Here is a 20,303-nt window from a genome sequence, read left to right as displayed (position 1 = left end):
AGGACAGAAATATACTGAGGCACACCCTCGCCGCCCCTCACCAACCTCCATCACCCCATGCTCCAGTCCTCTCCCCTGCTGCAGTCCCCTGAAAAGTAATTGCTGATGGCTTCCCATCAGCGGCTCCTTGCAGACTGTCACACCTGAAGGAAGCCAGAGGGCAAGCACACCTCAGGCTGTGACCGCGGGAGCCGCTCATTGTCATTCTGCCTCTGACATTAGCCTGCTGGCCTGACTTCATGTGCATGGGGTCATGTTCGTTAAGGCTGTAACAACAGCCTTTCACACTGTGCACCAGGGGTGGACTCCTTAGTAGACAAAAAAAACAGCCCACCAACTGGCCTCAGCCTGAGGCCCATCGGCCGATGCCCGATTGCCCGCCATGCTAATCCTAGGCTGCTTCAAGGGGGGTGTTTGGGATGGTATACCCCACTAACAAATGCATTTTCTGATAAATAGTTGGGTATAGGTTCTTTTATTCAGATATTGTGAGATGCCAGTCGGATTTCACCAGTAATCTTTGCAAACACAGAGAAAAACACACACACTCTCTCACTCTCTGTTTTGGAAGTCCTCAAAAATATTGTTTTTTTCACAAAATATTGTGTCTTCTCTCTTACTTGTCCTACCAATACGTAATCCTCTCCCTTTCCACTGCACTTTAGGCCCCTATTTAAACATTACATGCTAGCCTGATTGTCTGAAAATCTAAAGCTCACCCTCCCACCCCCCAATCTAACTGACCAAGCTATGTCCCTGAGTTTTGTTTTCAAACCAAAGAGGCATCTATGACTGGCCGACACAGAGCAATCCAGTATATATGTGTATGCAGGCTATACCACACCTCAGCTAGCCTAAAACACCTCAGTTTCTGCACTGATGTTAGTTGCGCATGTTCTAAATGCACAGGTGCTAACTTTTTACATTTGGCATGAACTTGCCCTCCTGTGGTATAATATTGGACAGAAGTCTTTGAAGATCTGGCAGCGATTAAATAAGTAGAGGTTGAACCAAGCCCATTGGCGGAATATGAAATACCAGTTTTTGTAAAGCGCACAGCTACCGCCAAAGTGGTGTCCCGTTGGGAAGATTAAGCAAGCTATTGCCTAGAGTCACATGGTGCTCGGCTAACCTGCCGCCAGTAACGGGGATCGAACCGTCAACCCCGTAGTCCGGAGTCAGGCACCCTGGCAACTGCGCCACACCATTTCCACCATATGCTTGTGACATCACAAAAGCAGCCTGCATATATACTGCGCCTGTAGCTCTAATACGCGCCAAGAGGTGGGTAGCCATTAGCTGGGACAGGGAGCCTCCTCCAAATACTCTAAGCTGGCAAAAAGATTTCATATACTGGTATGAAAGTAGTGAAATCCATGTCCACCTCCAGGCATCCTCCTCACGCCCCACAGATATATGGCAATGCTTGCAACCCTTTTTAATCACATCACCTGCACGCGTATTACCTAGCCCAGGGAACACCATCAACAGGACACCGGCCCCTTAATGCTTTCTATGCTGTTGTCATTATCTGTAGATCCTCAACTCCTTCACAGATATGTTTACCATGAATACATAATTGTACTGGTTGTGATATTCTACTAAGCTGCTAGTGTAAAATGTTTAGTAGGGAGATATAACAAAGTCAAAGTGATAATCGCATGCTAATGCAATATGTAATGCAGTGTCCGTATTGCTCTATAGTTACTGATTTATGATTGTATTTTTCTGTTAATGAGAAATCTAAATCAAGCTAGAAATAATTGTGAGGGGAGCCAAAAAGCCGCCTGCTCTGTGCTGAATTTTTGTGCCCTCCTTTGCTTGCCATGTGTTGCTTTTCCATGTTTCCTTCTGCTAGGGAAGAACTTTCAACTTTACATCTAATTAGGCTTGATGTTGGCTCATTCCGTCTTTTTTAAAGTAGTTTGGTGATTATAAGGACTGCCAACAATATAAAAACAATATAAAAAAATATATAAACATTTTTTGACCGCCTCCTTGCATTCAAAGAGACGCATTATGCCCATCACAGATATTGTGGTTCTCTTTGAACGCAAGGGGGTGGAAAAAATGTGTTTATATTTCATTTTTTTCTTGTAATATATTGTTCCTGAGTAGACTAAATGTTGTTGAAGAAACCAATGTGTTTTCCCTTAAGGGCAATGTGATCAAGACAGCCTAGATGACCGCTCTCAAAGAGACATGAGCGGAACATCACTGAATATTTTCAAAAGTTGCCATTTTTCTTAGTAATGCCTATGTCTTAAAAAGTGGGCAAAAGGAAAATTGTTCCTCATGCTCCAAGGCAGTCAAGAGATTGGGTATTGCAAGGGTGACTTTGGTTCAGTTGGTTATCTGAAGAGCGAAGTATAGATACTCATAACAGAGACCTTGTTCATCAGCTCCAGAGAACAGACACAGTGATTGCTGCATTCTGATAATAAAATAATGTTGGTCCTTTGAGTGTTCAGCCATCTTCAAAATGGCTGTAGCTTTGTCTCTGGACTGTGCCACATCATAAACACATGAATACACTGTTGCCTGAGACAGAATGTTTTGAAACAAGTTCCCTGTTTAAACAGATGGATTTGTGTCCGAAAATAGTATAAAAAACAGAAATGTTTTGCTAGCTTTGTCACTGAGCATTACATTAAATTAAAAACCTTTTGGATTTGCCAATGCTTGTTCCATAAAGTTGTTGCTGTGCAGTACTACATGAATGCAAGGTGGACTTGCTTTACGTTCTGAAGTATTTCATTTTGAGAGCAGTGGGTGGAGGCTTGACTGATCACTAAAAAAGCAGGGAGATTATTATTTCAAGGCCTCCAGAAATGACATCAGGCCTGGGTATATCGTTCACATTAGACATGAATGATTAATCCTCAGCCCTACTGGTATTTCAGACTCATCGGAGACATGTCAGTCATCTCCTGTTTTAGATTTCAGTTTCCTGCCTCTTTGAGATTTTAAGATATATACATAAGCTCATCACTTTTGAAAGAATTCCACACCCCATATGGAAGAATTTCACACCCAATTTGGTCCTGATCAGATGGTTGCTACAGTGCCTGAATAGCATTGGTTTTACCTTGTACAGTGACATCCAAGGTGTTGCTGGTCTCAGATAAAGCTGAGGAGTTGGAAGGCAGCTGATAGCGACATGAGTACTCCCCTTCATCTCCTTCCTGTACCCCTTCGATTTGGAACTCCGCCTGTTTCCCAGAAGACGGCAGCTCCCGCGTCACGTTTCTGTCTTTAATGAGGGTGAAGTTCAGCCCACCATGGGGCCCCTGGCAGATGAAGGTGATGTTTTCACCCATGATGGTATGGCGGTCAGGCATCACAGAAAATTCTGGCTTCAGATCAAGCTCTAAAGAAGAAGTAAAAGAAAGTTAGAAAGAGTAAACTGTGTGCTGCAATCACCTCAACCCTAAGTCTATGTTTGTGTGTCTGCAATTATGTGAGATTCAAGCTTATATGTAGGATTGATGACATGGAAATGGGATTCTCCCCTATGGCTTCCCCAATACATGCATAATGCACAAACGTGTTGAAGGAAAGCCATTTAGACCAGACAGTGGGATGGCTTTATTTTAATGTCTGACACAACTAGGAAAAACCTGGCAGCCACTGACAGAAAAAAAATAATAATGACCCCTACACCGATGAAAAAAAACACCCGGGGTGTGGGTCATTAGGGTCAAAGTATTTGGGTTTTCATAGTTGCCTAACAAACATTGTGCACCCTCAGAGTAACCACAGTAACAGTGGTTCCTCTGAAGTTATAGACGTCACAGCTGGGGCTGTGGTGATCTCTAAATTTGTACCACCACCACACTGACTGATGGACTCCCGCCCGCCAAACCATGTATCATGCCCTGTGACTCTTCTAGCTGAATGAGACTGGCTTCCATTAAGGCAGTGCACAAGATCCTCTTGTGAGGGAGGCTGTGCATCAATAGAATGAAAGAGGCAGTCTTTTTGTAAAAATGATTTACATTGATGACTATCTCTTCTACTAAGAAGAACTCCCTATCAATTAAACATAGCCAAATAGGCTACCATGAATCAATGTAATTGCCTTTCAATTACAAATAAAGAGGCCTAGAGAGTTGCCTTAACTTCCAAGGAGAAAGGCAGTATCGAAACGACCATGGCTGTGTTACATTATTTCACACTCTCTGTCAATGAGCATGGCAATGATATTCCTTTAAACTTCCTGTAAGGATCAGTCACATGTTGCCCTATTCATTTCCATTGGGTGAGATTCCTTCTAGTTATGAAAGTGACCTTAAATTAATAGATTTTCTTTGAATGAGTGTACCTTTTTCTTTACCCCAGCCCTAATCTGACGGAGCTCCGGACTATCTCCCTGTCTGTAATGCAGGAAAAAATGGTTGTTGATTTCATGCCCATACCTGGCATTATCAATAGAGGCCCATGACCTGATGCCATATTTAGTCCAGACAATATTAAATCTGTAAAAAAAGAAAACTGCATATTAGGAGCATTCAAACACAAAAAATACATATATTTGTTTAAGGTCTGATTCACAAAAGACATCCATAATTTTACTTCTATGGCCTTTGTTATATTTTTTTAAGGCCTGATTCACAAAAGACATCCATAATTTTGCTTCTATGGCCTTTGTTAGAAAGTCATCTGTAATATTCTTCTTATCACCGAAGTAAGACCATTAGGAGACAGAAGTTCTTCAAATAAAGGCAGGTTTATTCATAAGGTACAATGGGACCCATCCAATCCTACATCCAACTCTGACACTCACAGTTTGTCCTCTCAACTGCCACAGTAGTTATAATCTCCTTACAACATGGCATTCTCTTACGTAGGCAACATACTGAACATTCCTACAACCTCATCTTAGGCAAGAGATTACCAGGTGCCAGAGAAACATTACAATTACACCCAAGATGCCACACACCTCCCCCCTTTAATAAAAAAAATCCCAAACAAAAAAAAAACCCAAACCTTATGTACAATAATCTTTCAAAAGTTCCGGCCTCCTTTGTAATCGTCCAGATTTATGTGGAAGCTCAGACAAAACGGCATCATCTATTAACATATTCTTTTTGTCCATATTTACATCAGAACATACAAAAATCCTTCCCAAGTTCCAGATCTTATGATCATGAGTCCTAACTGAATTATTAAATACTTTGACCACTTGCATAGGCTCAGAAAATTTCACTTTTGAACCTGGAAGTCTAATAACTACACTATCTCCAACATTCACTTTAGTTTCTTTAGCAGATTTCCTCACATCAAAATTTACCTCCTATCCAAACATTTACTCTTTTCTTTTTCCCTCCACTCCTCATCACTACCCTCAAAGGGACTAGAAAAGGTAACACCCAAACGTCGAACCCATGAAGGTTCCACCAGAGTACAAGGAGCCCTTCCCCTAAAAAGAACAAAGGGAGACTGACCCGTTGAGCTGTGTGGAGTCATTCTATAGTCTTCAACTTTCCTCAAGACTTCTTCTTTCCAATTCTTACCAGAACTTTTAGCCAAAGAAATCGTTTCCTTAATCACCCTATTATCTTTCAACCATTCCATTGGTTTATGGGTGATACAGGGCACATTTTTTATGTTTTATGCCTCTATTCTTAAGAAACGTTTCCATTTCTTTCGAGACTAACTGCACCCCATTATCCGTCAGTATAGAATCTGGAAAACCTTCCCTACTCATGAGATTTTCAAGAAACTTAATAACATGACAAGTTTCTATCCCAGTTGTAAACTGTATCTCAGGCCACCTCGAGAATAAATCCAAAAGCACAATAATAAAACTCTGTTGACCATTGTAATGAATAGGACCCAAAATATCCAGTGCTACTTCCTTCCAAGGTCCTCTTGGAAGTTCCCTGATGATCCTGGGCTGAACTCGAACAAGCTTTGATTTTTCACTAGCCGCACAGACACTACAATCTCTTACAACCCTTTCAACCTGTAGGTCCATACCAGGCCACCAATACGTGGCACGAAGTCGCTCTTTCGTCTTTGACATACCTGAGTGCGAATCATGTGCCATATCCACTAGAGTCTTTCTTACCTCATATGGTGGTATCAAACGTGTACCATGTACTAAGACCCCATCACAGACACCCAACTCATCCTTCACACCCCAAAACTTAGTAGCTTCCAAAGACCCAGCATTCTTCTTGTTCCATCCATTCCTCATTAAAGACATCACTTCTGATAAAACAGGATCCTGTGACAGCTTAATCCGCCACTGATCCTCACCAATGATACCACCAGTAACCAAACATACATGCACATCACTCTCAACCCAATCATCCATGTCATCTTCAACACTAGACTCCGCAACCAGCCTAGACAAAGTATCAGCCACAGTATTCTCAATACCTGGGATGTATTTCATCTCGAAATCATACTTTTGAAGAGCTATGACCCACTTACTTATTCTCCCAGAAACCTGATCAATACCCTTCCTCAAAAATATCTCACACAAAGGCTTGTGATCAGATTTGACCAAGAATTGTGTACCCCACAAAAATTTCTTCAACTTGCGAATTGCCCAAAACACAGCAAGAGCCTCACGCTCAATAACTGAGTAACGTGTTTCCGTATCCTTCAATCCTCTAGAAATAAAAGTTATGGTTTCCAAACCTTTCTCACCCTCCTGCTGTAACACTGCACCCAACCCTTTTACACTCGCATCCGTGGTTACCACAGAAGCCCTAGAAGGATTGAAACCTTTAAGATTAGGTGCATTCTGAAGTTTTTCCTCAAGCTTAACAAATTCTTCATCACACTCCTGAGACCAATTGAATTCTACACCTTTCTTCAACAACGCTCTCATACTTGAACAGTGTTCTGCAAAACCTTTTACAAACTTGTTATAGTATTCAGCCATCCCAAAAAACTTCATAAGCTCCTCTCTAGAAGAAGGAGGTGGCATGTGAGAAATCGTGTTAACCAACTCTGGCTTTGGAGAGATCCCTGCACCTGAGATTGTATGTCCCAAATAATGAATCGAGGAGGTTTCAAAATGGCATTTCTCCAACTTTATAGTTAAATTGGCACCTTCAAGTCTCCCCAAAACATCATAAAGAATCCTCCTATGCTCCTTATGATCCTTTGCAAACACCAAGATGTCATCCTGATAGACACAAACCCCATCACACCCATCAAGAACTTTCTCCATTGCCCGTTGAAACACAGATGCCGCCGACACTAACCCAAACGGCATACGAACAAATCTAAAAGTTCCAAAAGGCGTAATAAAAGAAGTTAAATCTCTCGATGACATCTCAAGCTCAATCTGGCGATACGCAGAGGCCAAATCAATCGTGCTAAAAACCTTCGCTCCACCAAGTAAGGTGAGTAACTCTGATATGTTGGGAAGAGGATACCTATCCACAATCACCCACTTATTTAACTGTCTTAAATCCACACACAAACGCAAGGATCCATTGGCCTTGCGTGCGGCTACAACCGGAGCAAGCCACTCAGTGCTTGATACTTCTTCAATTATACCACCATCTTTGAGCTTCTCAAGTTCCTTTTTCATCTCCTCCCTAACCGCTAAAGGGACACTCCTTACTTTGCACATAGAAGGTTGAGCATTGGGAAGCAGAGGTATACTTAATTTGAAATCCTTAAGACACCCCAACTCCTCTCTAAACACTCTTGAAAATTTCCTTTTAATGTCACTCACCACCTGTCCATCCACATCAGAATGAACCATCTGAATTTTCTCTTTAAGAATGACTGGGGAGGGACTCCCTGGATCTAACATGACTCCCAAATCTGTCTGGTGAAACCAGCTGATGATGCTATCACCTTTTTGAGAAACATATACTTTGCCCGCAACATAGCATCCACCATATTCAATTAAACCTTGAAAATACCCAAGAAGAGGTATCGGTTCACCCCCATATGCTAAAGGACGTATATCTGGTTTCAGTAATTTGACTTTCCTAGCAAGCTTTGTTTGAAAGAACATTTTAGACACAATGGTAATTTTAGCCCCTGAATCAAAAAGTACTTTCGTTGCTTCCCCCTCAACTTGTATTATATCCAAAGGACAAGTTCTTTGCTCTTAGTTCAAACTTTGTTGTACATCAGAAGTTATCTGAACCACAATTTGTCCACAAACAAAATCTTCCTCACGAGACTCTGTCTCTACAGTTTTGACCATACTAGGAGCAACTTTTGTTTTACAAACAACAGATAAATGGCCCTTGCGCTTACATCTTGCACAAATTGCCTTTAGAGCTGGACATTTTTTGTCATTGGCATAATGTCCCAATTTGTCACATCTAAAACATTTTGGCACAAAGGCCTTAGACTTATTTTTGACTGCATCATCTCCTCTCATCACATCTTTACTTATAACACCCTCCTTAACTGTTTGTACAGAAATTTTCACGTCCCGTTTCAAAGTGTCAACACACTTTACAGAATGTTCAATTCTTTTCGCCACTTGTAAAACCTCATCCAAGGAGGGTTCATCTCTAAGCCAAAGTTCTTCACGAACCTTTTCCAAGTTGCACCCCAACATAAACTGATCTCTCAATCTCTCCTCTAACAATTGATCAAATTTACAAGAAGACGCTAGCTTCCTCAGTTGTGTAACATACATTTCTACTGACTCACCATCATTCTGTACCCTTTTAGTAAACTGATATCTTTCAAGTATTGTACTAACCTTGGGTAAGTAATGATTATCTAACTTCTTAATGCACACATGTTATGTTATGTTATGTTATTTTCATTTATACAGCGCACAGCTACTCGGAAGTGTCGCGGCGCTATAGACCGCTGGGGAACCCGTCCTGGCTATCCCTGTGAGATGGTCCCTTTCTGGGTATCTCCAAGGTGAAACCAGGCATCCCTGGCGTCTGTGGGGGGCCGTTGTAGAGATGAGGCAAGCTTAATGCCCAGAGTTGCCGAGTGTGTTCCTGGTTAGAGTAGGTACCGAGGCGAGAATTATCGAGTCCGTTTTGACCCTGGTCCACAACCCTGCCGCGTCGGGAATTGAACCCTGGTCCCTGGCCGATTCTCTGCTTACGGATCTGCCACCTCTAACCAGTGAGCCACACCTCTCCACACATCATATTCATTCAAACCCCTGGCTTCCGCCACAGTAAGATCAGCTAAATGATCAAAAAAATCCTGGCCCTCAGACCCAAGAAAATGTAAGAGAAGAGCCGTTTTCCGCTCTGCACCCAGATTCGCACCACAAACTTTAGCATACCGCTCAAACACCTTCTTCCACTTTATCCATCTGATAGTTGGTTCCCCAGGTTCAGACAAAAAAAATGGAGGAGCAGTCACATTCTGCATTCTTATATAAATACGTATGCAACTGCAGATCAAGTTCCAATTAGATGATTGAGACCGTTAAAATCACAGAAAATTGATTTGGAAATTACATGAAAATGAAATATTTTCCATTAACTCCACTATAGAATTAAATGTCAACTACACACTTTGACCAGGAGATGGCAGCAATGAATCTGCAAAATTTCATGAAACATAAATAAATGTCTAGGCCTGGGCAAAAATTTCGTTCCGTTCGCGGAAATTGCGATAATTTGACATTTTTGCGTTCCGCGGAGAGCGCGAAAATGTCAAAAATTCCGGTTTCCGCAGCTTGGCGATAATTTGTTTCTTGCTCGCGCTGTAAAATGATACATTCTCGCGCGCGCGCGATCGCCTTACCTGAATCCCTGCGTTCGCCGACAAGTTTTCTTGATCCGGTCGCGTTCTCCATGAGATGTTAGCCATTTGCGCTGTCTCGCGACAGTTCGCGCCCGCAGTGACGTCATGCGTCGCGCGATCACGTCTTTCTTCTCGCGATCATGCACCGCGAGAACAACTCAAAACAAGATGGCCGCGCCCGCAAGCAACCACATGGGTAAGTTGGCGACCCGCAACCATGCAGAAAATCTCGCGAACATGCCGGAAAAAAACTTCCGCATCTTTGCGATATTTCTGCTTGTTTGCGATAATTTTAAACATTCTCGCGATAATTTGCGAAGGTTAATTCCGCAAATTCCGCCCACCCCTATAAATGTCACTGTTAATCAAGACTTAAAACTGTGAACAACGTTGTAAATTAAAATACAAGCTTTCTAAATATTGTACACAACACTGCAGAAGTAGTCTTAATTTGAGAGAGAAAAAGAAAAAAACTGTCGATCGATTTCCTCCCCAGACTGTCGTTCGCTTTCACCACAAGCTGAAGCAAAAAACAGTCTTCAAATGTTGAAACTGACGTTCATTCCCAGAGGCATAGACACAGCCCCTTGCAGAAACAGCTTAGCGCATGCGTTAACTGCACGAACTCCGTCAGAGACACCGGACCTTGCTGAACACCACTATTGCGCATGCGCGAGCCTTCGAACTCCTGAGATGACGCACACAAAGACAACGCTGTCAGTCACTGAATCCCCGAGTGGGATTCTATTACGTCATCAGATGCACTGGGAACACGGCAGATGAAGATCTCCTCCCAAGCAGCAGCAGGATCGTGAGGAAGACCCCACTTGAACCCCAAAGCTCCAACAGGACACGGGCACACCTCCTCCACAAGCACAGTGTAACAGCCAGGTACAGCGATTTTTTGTTCACGAAGCTTTCAAATCATTCGGAGCAATTAATTTCTAACATTATTCTTTAGGGGCGAGCCTGTGACGATCTTATGACACCACATACATAAGCATACACGGCGAGCGCTCCCAGCCCCCAGAAGTTAACAACACAGTACCTTAGAGACGAACTCTACTTGTACCCCAGAGCTCCAACAGGGCACACCTTATACACAAAGCTCAGCGTTGCAGCCAGGTAACGATGTCTTAAAGATGAAGCACTCTGCCCAAAGTTAAGTTTTAATTTTATCTTTTAGGGGCGAGCCCGTGACGATTTTAGCCACCATTCCACAGACATAAGCACTCACGGCGAACGCTCCCAGCCCCAGAAACAGTGCACACAGTACCTTAAAACGAACAGAGCATTATGGGAGTTGGGTCCCTTCAAAGTCCATCCTGCCGACTACGCCAATGTAAGATTCTTCTTATCACCGAAGTAAGACCATTAGGAGACAGAAGTTCTTCAAATAAAGGCAGGTGTATTCATAAGGTACAATGGGACCCATCCAATCCTACATCCAACTCTGACACTCACAGTTTGTCCTCTCAACTGCCACAGTAGTTAGAATCTCCTTACAACATGGCATTCTCTTACCTAGGCAACATACTGAACATTCCTACAACCTCATCTTAGGCAAGAGATTACCAGGTGCCAGAGAAACATTACAATTACACCCAAGATGCCACATCATCCTTTTGGCCTGTTCACCCCCATTTTTTACTGAATGATACTGGAGGTGGCTGACTCTGACTGTACCCTGACCTCTGCTAACCAGGCCCAGGGCCAGTGCTATGATTAAAAAGCTACATGTGATAGGGTACACTTAAATTGGCAATGACAGACCCTATAAGTCCCAAGTAGCTAATGGGGCCAGGGGATTTAATCTACCTATCAGTTCCTATAATATATATTAGGGCATGGAGGTTTAGAGGCCCAGCCGATTTCCTGCACTTGCATGTGTGCACTGCTCTGTGACTGCTGTCCTTTTAAAGGCCGTCCTGCCTTGCAGCCTGTCTTTAAAAGTAAATTCTCACAATTGTTTTTCACAGACCCTATAAGCCCCAAAGTCCCTAGTGTATAATAAGGCTAGGGGGTATAAATTACCTATAAGTCCATAGTATATAATAGGGCATGGACGTTTAGTGGACCAGCAGATTTCCTGTACTTGTATGTGTGCTCTTCTGAGTTCCCGCAGTCATGGTAACGGCAGCATTCCTTTGCTGACTGTCTTTAAAAGTCAATTGTATGCCAATTCTACTTTGGTAGTTGGGCACCTTAAAAGATATAATCTACCTTATATTTACATATTAGGTGCCCCCAAGATCTACCCTAGGTGGGCCAAGGGTAGGGGGCATTGGAACTATAAGCAGGGACCTTATAAACAATGTTTTATGTGCCCTGGTGAGGGAAAAACTGCCCAATTAATTTTTCCCATTGTAGATACTTAGCTCCATAGGCTAACATTGCAATATTTTATTTAGGTATAATTATTGCTAGGAAAGGAGCAAACATTTCATTCAAAGACCTAAAAGATTTGTATTGTTAAATTCAACAACTTGCCACTTTAGTACAGAAGAGAACTTATAGAACTTTCTCTTCTGTAAGCCAAAATCAAGCCTTCTAGTGGTCTCTGCTGCTTAGCCAGGCTGCTTTGATTAGGTGATAAGTGGCCTGGCCGGAGAAGAGATTAACTGATGGAGAGAGCTCTAAAGCTGTGGAGGATAGGCCATAAAAAGGGGGCTGTGTAAATCAAACTGAGCTCAAAGAGAGACCAGATCAGTAAGGTGTTGCCAGGCGTACTTACCCCCACATGTTGTGCCCCCAGCCTGATGGCAGGTTTAGGACAGGAATTTTCAGAGGTCAGGAGAGGAGAGCAATGGAAATGAGTCATACTGTGGGTGGCTTTAGCCAGCTCTTACTCCACTGGAGATAAATCATCCATGTTGGATTTTGGAAGTGCAGTGCTTTGTGGGACAAGTAGAAGCCACACTTTAGAGGAATTTGTCATGCTTTTAGGTGGCACCCAGCATCTCATTGGACAGAGGTGTCTCCCTGCTTGTCATACCAGAACACTAAATAGTGAGAGCTGCATAGTCTCTCAGATCTGCTGCCTGAAAACTACAAGAAGAAGAAGGACTGCCCTGCTGGAATCTGGAGCTGCACCCAAAGGCCTGCGCTGTGAATGGCTGCGCCTGCTGCACAATCTGAACTACAGCCCTGGAGACTGGCTTCTAGAAGGATTAAGGAGTGGTCTCCCTGCAAGCTACAGGTTAACAGAGCCCATCTGCATTATCTGCGCCAAAAGTCCACATCCTGGAGTGTTTCCAGATGACTTTTAAGGATTTGACCAGGTGTGATATGGGAATTGTAGGACTTGGACTTCTCTACTTTGCTATCCTGAGAAAATCAAGTTCTACAATGATCCACTTGGTTCTCAGGTAGCAAACAATTGTGTATTTATTACTTGTGCAGGACTGGCATCCTGCCCAACTAATAACCCAATTTCTTACATTGCAGTGCAGAAACAGACAAGTGTGCAGGTAAGATAATTGAAAACTTCACTTGTCGAACTGTCAAACAGATGAATATGTTTAGTGCAGTAAGATATGGGACAGTTTTAATGTGCCTAAATAGTGAAAGAGTACACATTTACAATTGCTTTATAAATCATCATGCTTTCTCAAATTTGCTTCTAAATGCCAGATTTGCCACAGTTTTCTTTTAATTTTATTGGGAGGCAAACCAGTCTGATGTAAATCAAGCTTGCTTGTGATGTAACACTCATTCCCAAATTTTACGGCTTACCACTTTCAAAAGTCACCAGCCACCACTGCTTTAATGAGCATGTTCTCTCTTCTTGAGGAGTGAAAATGTACTGAGGCAGGGTGTATCCATAATATTGCCCATTTGATGCTCAGAATTTCCTCTGAAGTTATAGTGATTCCAAACTACTCATAGTCAAACAAACCATTTAGAATGTTAAAATGCATTGAAGTAATAACAGAGTTTCAAAAAGACTTAAAACATGCTTTAACACTAATAATTTAAACTTGGGTGCATGCAATACACGAGGAGTCCTTTGTCCATGTCTGTGTGAAGCACTCAATGTTAAACCTATCCGTTTTAATACAAAAAAAATTGTTTTGCATATGAGTCGTTTTGAGGGTCACTGTCCATTACAATAATAAAAAAATATATTTTGAGAATGAGTTGTTTAGAAGTTGAACCCGCCAGTTCAATTGTACAGGATAAGATTATGGTGAATTAGCAGAAATTTCCAAGAATGTTTCCAAACCAGTAGGCAGTGTTTTTCAAGAGCTGCATTTGGAAGGGGACCTGGATCATTATATTGGCTCCTAATCTTAAAACAATTCCTGATTAGTGCCCTTCAATAGAGGAGATCTCTGTTGGGCCAATGTAGGGGGTGCAGCACAGACCACAAAAAGTCTCAGAAAAGTGTGAAAAAAGCCTGCTTTATTGAAGTCAGGCGCACCTGATAAAACATTACCCTTGGCCTTTGACTTACAAAACGAATCCTCGCTATACATGTTTCACGTATCTTGCCTCCTCCCCCCACCCCTAAGATTTCCCCCTTTCCAAATCCTTGCAACTATTTACCACACCTATTCAATCATTACATTTTGAAGGTTAACCCTGTAACCTCTTATCTACTTCTAAAAACATCTACCTAACTAAGCATCTCCTAACTTAACTTCCCGTTATTGCCTGCTACCGGACTAACTTGTTCCCAACCATAACTTTAACCTGTAAACTTGTAAAACATTAGCTACCACATGCCTTGCATCTGCTTCCAGCGACAACCAGTTACATGCTTTCCCCAACAGCGCACCTGTGCACAACAAAGGGGCCAACTCCCAAAAGAAAAACTTTCCAAGCCTGAGGAAATCAACCGCCCCAGACCCCCCAGAAAGGGTGGGCGGGAGGCAAAAAAACTGCCAACACCTAAGCCTGGACAGGCTGCAGTGTCACTTTACTAAAATGGTGACATGGCAGAAAAAATGTCAGGCTATTTACCTCCATACTTTTCTACTGCACATATTCCTTTACCACGGATGCCTTTACCAAAAGAAAGTACGTTTTTTTACAGGAAAGTATCAACCCATCAACTCACTATATATATATATTCTATTATATTCTATTCTACTTATATCATGATCTTTGAGTCTACTTGGTCAGACCCAAATGGTTTTAGAGATGATGTGTTTTTGGCTCATGAACAATGTCTTCATTTTTATAGACAAATTAAGGGGAAAGCAAACTATACATCTTTTTCACCCACTTATGCCAACCTAACAATGGGATTCTGGGAAGCAGAACACATCTGGTCTGAAAACAACAAATTGTTAACTGACAAAGTGGTATTTCGGGTGCACTATATAGATACTTCGTTTTTAATCTGGGAAGGTGTTATGGAAGAATTTAATTCCTTTCTAAAGTCGCTTAATGATAACACATTCCAACTGAAATTCACCTATGCCTCTAGTCAACAGGAAATAGATTATCTGGATTTACATATCAATATAAAAGATCTAACAATATGTACCACCCTTTGTCGCAAATTAACAGCATGCAATAGTATTCTTTCAGCTAACAGTGCCCATCCAAAAACACTTAAATGCAGTGTCTCATATTGGGAATTTCTACGGGCCCGGAGAAACTGTTCAGAAGACCAACAACTTTTCTCACAGGTAGACCAAATGTATGTGAGATTCTTAAGAAGAGGTTATCCAACAGTGGTCCTAGAAAATGCTAAATCAAGAGCCTTAAAAATTAAAAGGGAATCTGTACTACATCCTAAAAGTCGATAAGTAAAATACAAGACAAATACTGAGGAAAAAAAAAGAATAATCACACAATTTAATTCCTCAAGGAGAGCGATTCTAGATGCACCACAAAGTCATTGGAAGCTACTCTCTAAAGATGAAGATCTAAAGACTCATGCCTCAGACCATCTAAGTATCACCTACAGGAAGGCGTCATCATTTGGGGACTTACTTACACACAGTTATTACCAAAAACCAGATAAAGGAGATAGCAAAATGCAGTGGTTGAGAACAAATGTTTTTTTCAAATGTCCTAAATGTAAGGCATGTAAATATGGACGAAATCATCAAGAAATAGTAACTCTGACAGGAGAAACAGTGAAAATAAAGGAGAGAATAACATGTGAGACAACACACATAGTATTGTCTTGTGGCCCGTGCAGGATTATATGAATTAGGCATTAGACCAGCTTAATAACACTGAGTGCTACAGAAAAAGCTATTTTCAGAAATTTAAAAGCACACAAGATATTTTCTTTACAAAGCTGCTGGCATGGAAAAGTCTAGGTATGTTGAACAACGAGGAATACAAATACCTAAAGAAGGAACATCCCGCCATTCCTAAGATATACCTTTTTCCCAAGGTACATAAAGACATACACAAACCTCCTTGAAGACCGATTATAGTGGCATGTGATTGATCAATGTGGAAAACAATACATTGGGATATTTATAGGTTTATAAGAAAGCTCAAGCTGAAGAAATTTCACCAGCTTCAGTCTCAGTCAAAAGAAACGAATAACAAGGCATCAGCACTAAATGTCTCAAATTTGATAGCTGCTGATTACAATGTATTGAAGGACCTTCATGATCTGGAGAGGGAGAACAGAGTTTCAAGCGAAGAAGGAACACAGGAAGAACACTGAAATGATTCTCCGGGATGTGGATTACCGGGGAATGAGACATGTTCTAAACCGGTTACTCACTTCAAAGAAAGATCCAAATTCACCCCGATCATGCCAATGGATTCTTTGGATGTGTTTAACAAACAAATAGTGGCACAAGTGAAAAAATTGAACATTAACATCAATAAAGCTAAAAGAAAAATGTCTAATCATGAAAGAAAATATGGCCAATTAATTGGAAAGCTAAAAAAGGAAAAGGAGATGGTAGTCAGGTACTCTGACAAAGGAGGGAATATTGTCTTGTGGCCCTTGCAGGATTATATAAATGAGACATTGGACCAGCTTAATAACACTGAGTGCTACAGAAAAAGCTATTTTCAGAAATTTAAAAGCACACAAGATATTTTCTTTACAAAGCTGCTGGCATGGAAAAGTCTAGGTATGTTGAACAACGAGGAATACAAATACCTAAAGAAGGAACATCCCGCCATTCCTAAGATATACCTTTTTCCCAAGGTACATAAAGACATACACAAACCTCCTTGAAGACCGATTATAGTGGCATGTGATTGATCAATGTGGAAAACAATACATTGGGATATTTATAGGTTTATAAGAAAGCTCAAGCTGAAGAAATTTCACCAGCTTCAGTCTCAGTCAAAAGAAACGAATAACAAGGCATCAGCACTAAATGTCTCAAATTTGATAGCTGCTGATTACAATGTATTGAAGGACCTTCATGATCTGGAGAGGGAGAACAGAGTTTCAAGCGAAGAAGGAACACAGGAAGAACACTGAAATGATTCTCCGGGATGTGGATTACCGGGGAATGAGACATGTTCTAAACCGGTTACTCACTTCAAAGAAAGATCCAAATTCACTCCGATCATGCCAATGGATTCTTTGGATGTGTTTAACAAACAAATAGTGGCACAAGTGAAAAAATTGAACATTAACATCAATAAAGCTAAAAGAAAAATGTCTAATCATGAAAGAAAATATGGCCAATTAATTGGAAAGCTAAAAAAGGAAAAGGAGATGGTAGTCAGGTACTCTGACAAAGGAGGGAATATTGTCTTGTGGCCCTTGCAGGATTATATAAATGAGACATTGGACCAGCTTAATAACACTGAGTGCTACAGAAAAATCTATTTTCAGAAATTTAAAAGCACACAAGATATTTTCTTTACAAAGCTGCTGGCATGGAAAAGTCTAGGTATGTTGAACAACGAGGAATACAAATACCTGAAGAAGGAACAGCCCACCATTCCTAAGATATACTTTATTCCCAAGGTACATAAAGACATACACAAACCACCTGGAAGACCGATTATAGCGGCATGTGATGGGTCAATGTGGAAAACAATACATTGGGAGTACTGTAAACAAACTCAAGTTGCAAATTCTACAGCACCTCAGAGCTATTACCAACAAAGATTTCTCCTATGCCATATCAAAACAAATTTGGAAAGATCATGAGGGTAATTTGAAGAATTTCCCCTTTTATGGCATTAAACATGTCCCTTGGAACTTGAGAAGAGGAGATTGTGAGCTTGTATTATGAAAGGCTGAGTCCAAATGGATAATTATGATGAATCCCATGGGTACTTAATACTGATGCTGAGCTTCATACATTTCTATAATTTATATATTAAATTCTATGTTTGCATTAACAGGATACAATCTTTTGAAGTTGAATCCTCAGGTTCTTTGCAATACCATCATATTGGAAATCAAGCTCGTACTTGTTTGGTCCCATGATATTAGAAAGAACGACTTTGAAATCTTGTACCTCTTTAGAATCACAGACATGTAATTGAATAAGGGTAATGTGTATTTATCGGTATTTTATGCAATCCACAGGATGGTCTTAATCATGCTTTTCAGAAATTGCACTTGGCACTAGCACTTTAAGTTGGACTGGAATATTGGACTATATTTTTTTGATGCAGACAAATTGAAAGTTGTTTGTAGGAATGATATGTTAATATTCACCTTGTGAAAATGGTACTTTACAATAATGTGGAATATGATCATATCAAAAATATTACGTAATTTCCAACATTCACACTTCTTTATAATTCAAAATGACATATATCGAAATTACTTTTCTGAAGTGGGACAGATACCATGTACTTTCAATTGTTTTTGATTATATCATTATATGTATTCCATTTGTACTTGACTCTCAATGGTAGATAGAGAAACTATGTTGCATGAATGAGAGGAGTCACCTGTACTTTATATAGATTCATTCAAAGTGGAACTTTATGTCAGTGCTGAAAGAAATACCTTGCACGTTTAACCTACAAACATGGGCACCTATGTTCTTATTGATGCTAATAATCATATTTATTGCATTTGCACTTTATTCTCAATGGGAGACGGAGAAATCATGTTATATTAGTGAGAGAAGGCAGTTGCACTTTATAAAGTTTGTGTATAGTGAGATATGCTAATATGTGACAACATCCATTTTGTTTGAACTATGGGTACTTTAAAAGTGTAATATTTTAGAGAGTAGAGGCACTTGCACTTTATAAAGTTTGTGCACAGAGAGATACGCTGATACTTGATAATATGTACTTGGTAAGAACAATTGGTACTTTACCATACATTTATCCCACAATTGAGTTTTACAACATACTTTGTCTTTAAGAAAGTTCCAAACAAATTTCCACAAACCTGCTTCTTGTGCTGGGGAAATCACACATTGAATGTCAAACTTTATGGCATAGTTATCAAAAAAACAGGCGAATTTTCCTTTAAAAACAAACAATCTTTTATGGTGAAGGGAGGGGTTGGTCAAGCCACTTTTAAATACACTCTGCACTTTACACTCTATGACCCAAACGAAGGCCTCTTGCCGAAACGGGTATGTTGTTTTCTCCTGATGCAGAGATATTTGCACTTTGAGAAGTTGTGAAGAAGTATAATAAAAAAAAATACTAAAAATACCTAGAAGAAGCTAGAACCTGGAGTTCTCTCTTTCTGTGAAGTGCTGCCTTTCTGTGTTCTTCGGTTGTGGCAGTGGAGTAAACGGAAGGAAAACATGAGATACCAGAATCAGATACATATATATATAGGTGGGGAGTTCTGCAATTCGGGCGAGTTCCTCCAGCAAGATTACACGAGTCTGGGGGGGCAGCCTGTAAAAATAAAGCATTATTGAATCACACCGTCAATGTCCGCTGCAGCGTTGCGAGATCGCGAGTTGGCTGCCGAGGAGAAGTTCTTGGACTCTTCCTCACAGCAGCATGATGTGAGTAAAAGAGCCAGCAAAGAGGCAAGTGGGGGGCTAAAAGCCTTAAGGGCAAATTTTGAGTCTTGGAGAAACTTATGCGCCAAGAGATGTTAAAGTGGTGGGAATCCAACTCACTACAAAAGTACCTGGATGTAGGAAGAAATCCCAGGGGCTTAAGAATAATGATTGCCCTGAGTTACTAAATGCCCAATCCCGAGATGATGGTCGAGTGGGCGGAATGTAACCTAGAGTCCTCACGCACACTGGTGCTCATATTGGTAAGATATACAGACAGTGACAGACGTACTCTCCAAATGAAAATTGACACCCTAAATGAAGAAATCAGGGCACTCAGAGATTCCCAGCAGAAACAAAAATTTCATGATGAAATGATGACCAGATTAAACAAGGAGGAGGACAAAATAAAACAAAGGAAAATGTATAAGTTTTGAAGAAATAATGAAGATTATGCCAATGGGCAAATCTTTACCTTTGCCCGTAAGTTCGACACTTTTAGAAAAGCTACAGCAAATAAACGGAGGCAGGTATCGCATAAGGAGGACAAAGGTCAACCACTAGTAGAGGTCATATCAACTTCTGATCTCAGCTCTGCGTTAGAGAGTGAGTCAGATACAGCCGGCCAAAAGAACCGATCCAATCAGAGTGCTATCAAATTAACTTTGGAGGAAGAATTGAACTATTTGAGACGCAGCAGAAGGGAAACACTGC

The 20,303-nt window shown here is 40.9% G+C and overlaps 1 protein-coding gene across 1 annotated transcript in view; it reads right to left on the bottom strand.

Annotated features, from left to right (window-relative positions):
- Nucleotides 1-20,303, bottom strand: part of LOC146809528 (immunoglobulin superfamily member 1-like) — a 788,293-nt gene that overhangs the window by 717,166 nt on the left and 50,824 nt on the right. Inside the window, exons 2-3 of the mRNA XM_085614874.1 lie at nucleotides 4,419-4,478; nucleotides 3,089-3,370 (exon numbers count right to left, since the gene is read on the bottom strand). Coding sequence (XP_085471000.1) covers nucleotides 3,089-3,370; nucleotides 4,419-4,478 — 342 coding nt within the window. The remainder of the gene's footprint in view (nucleotides 1-3,088; nucleotides 3,371-4,418; nucleotides 4,479-20,303) is intronic.

Source organism: Triturus cristatus, chromosome 7 (genome assembly GCF_964204655.1).
Source record: "Triturus cristatus chromosome 7, aTriCri1.1, whole genome shotgun sequence".
Lineage (NCBI taxonomy): Eukaryota > Metazoa > Chordata > Amphibia > Caudata > Salamandridae > Triturus > Triturus cristatus.
The sequence above is the reverse complement of the archived record's forward strand: the minus strand, read 5'-3'. Positions and strand labels throughout refer to the sequence as shown.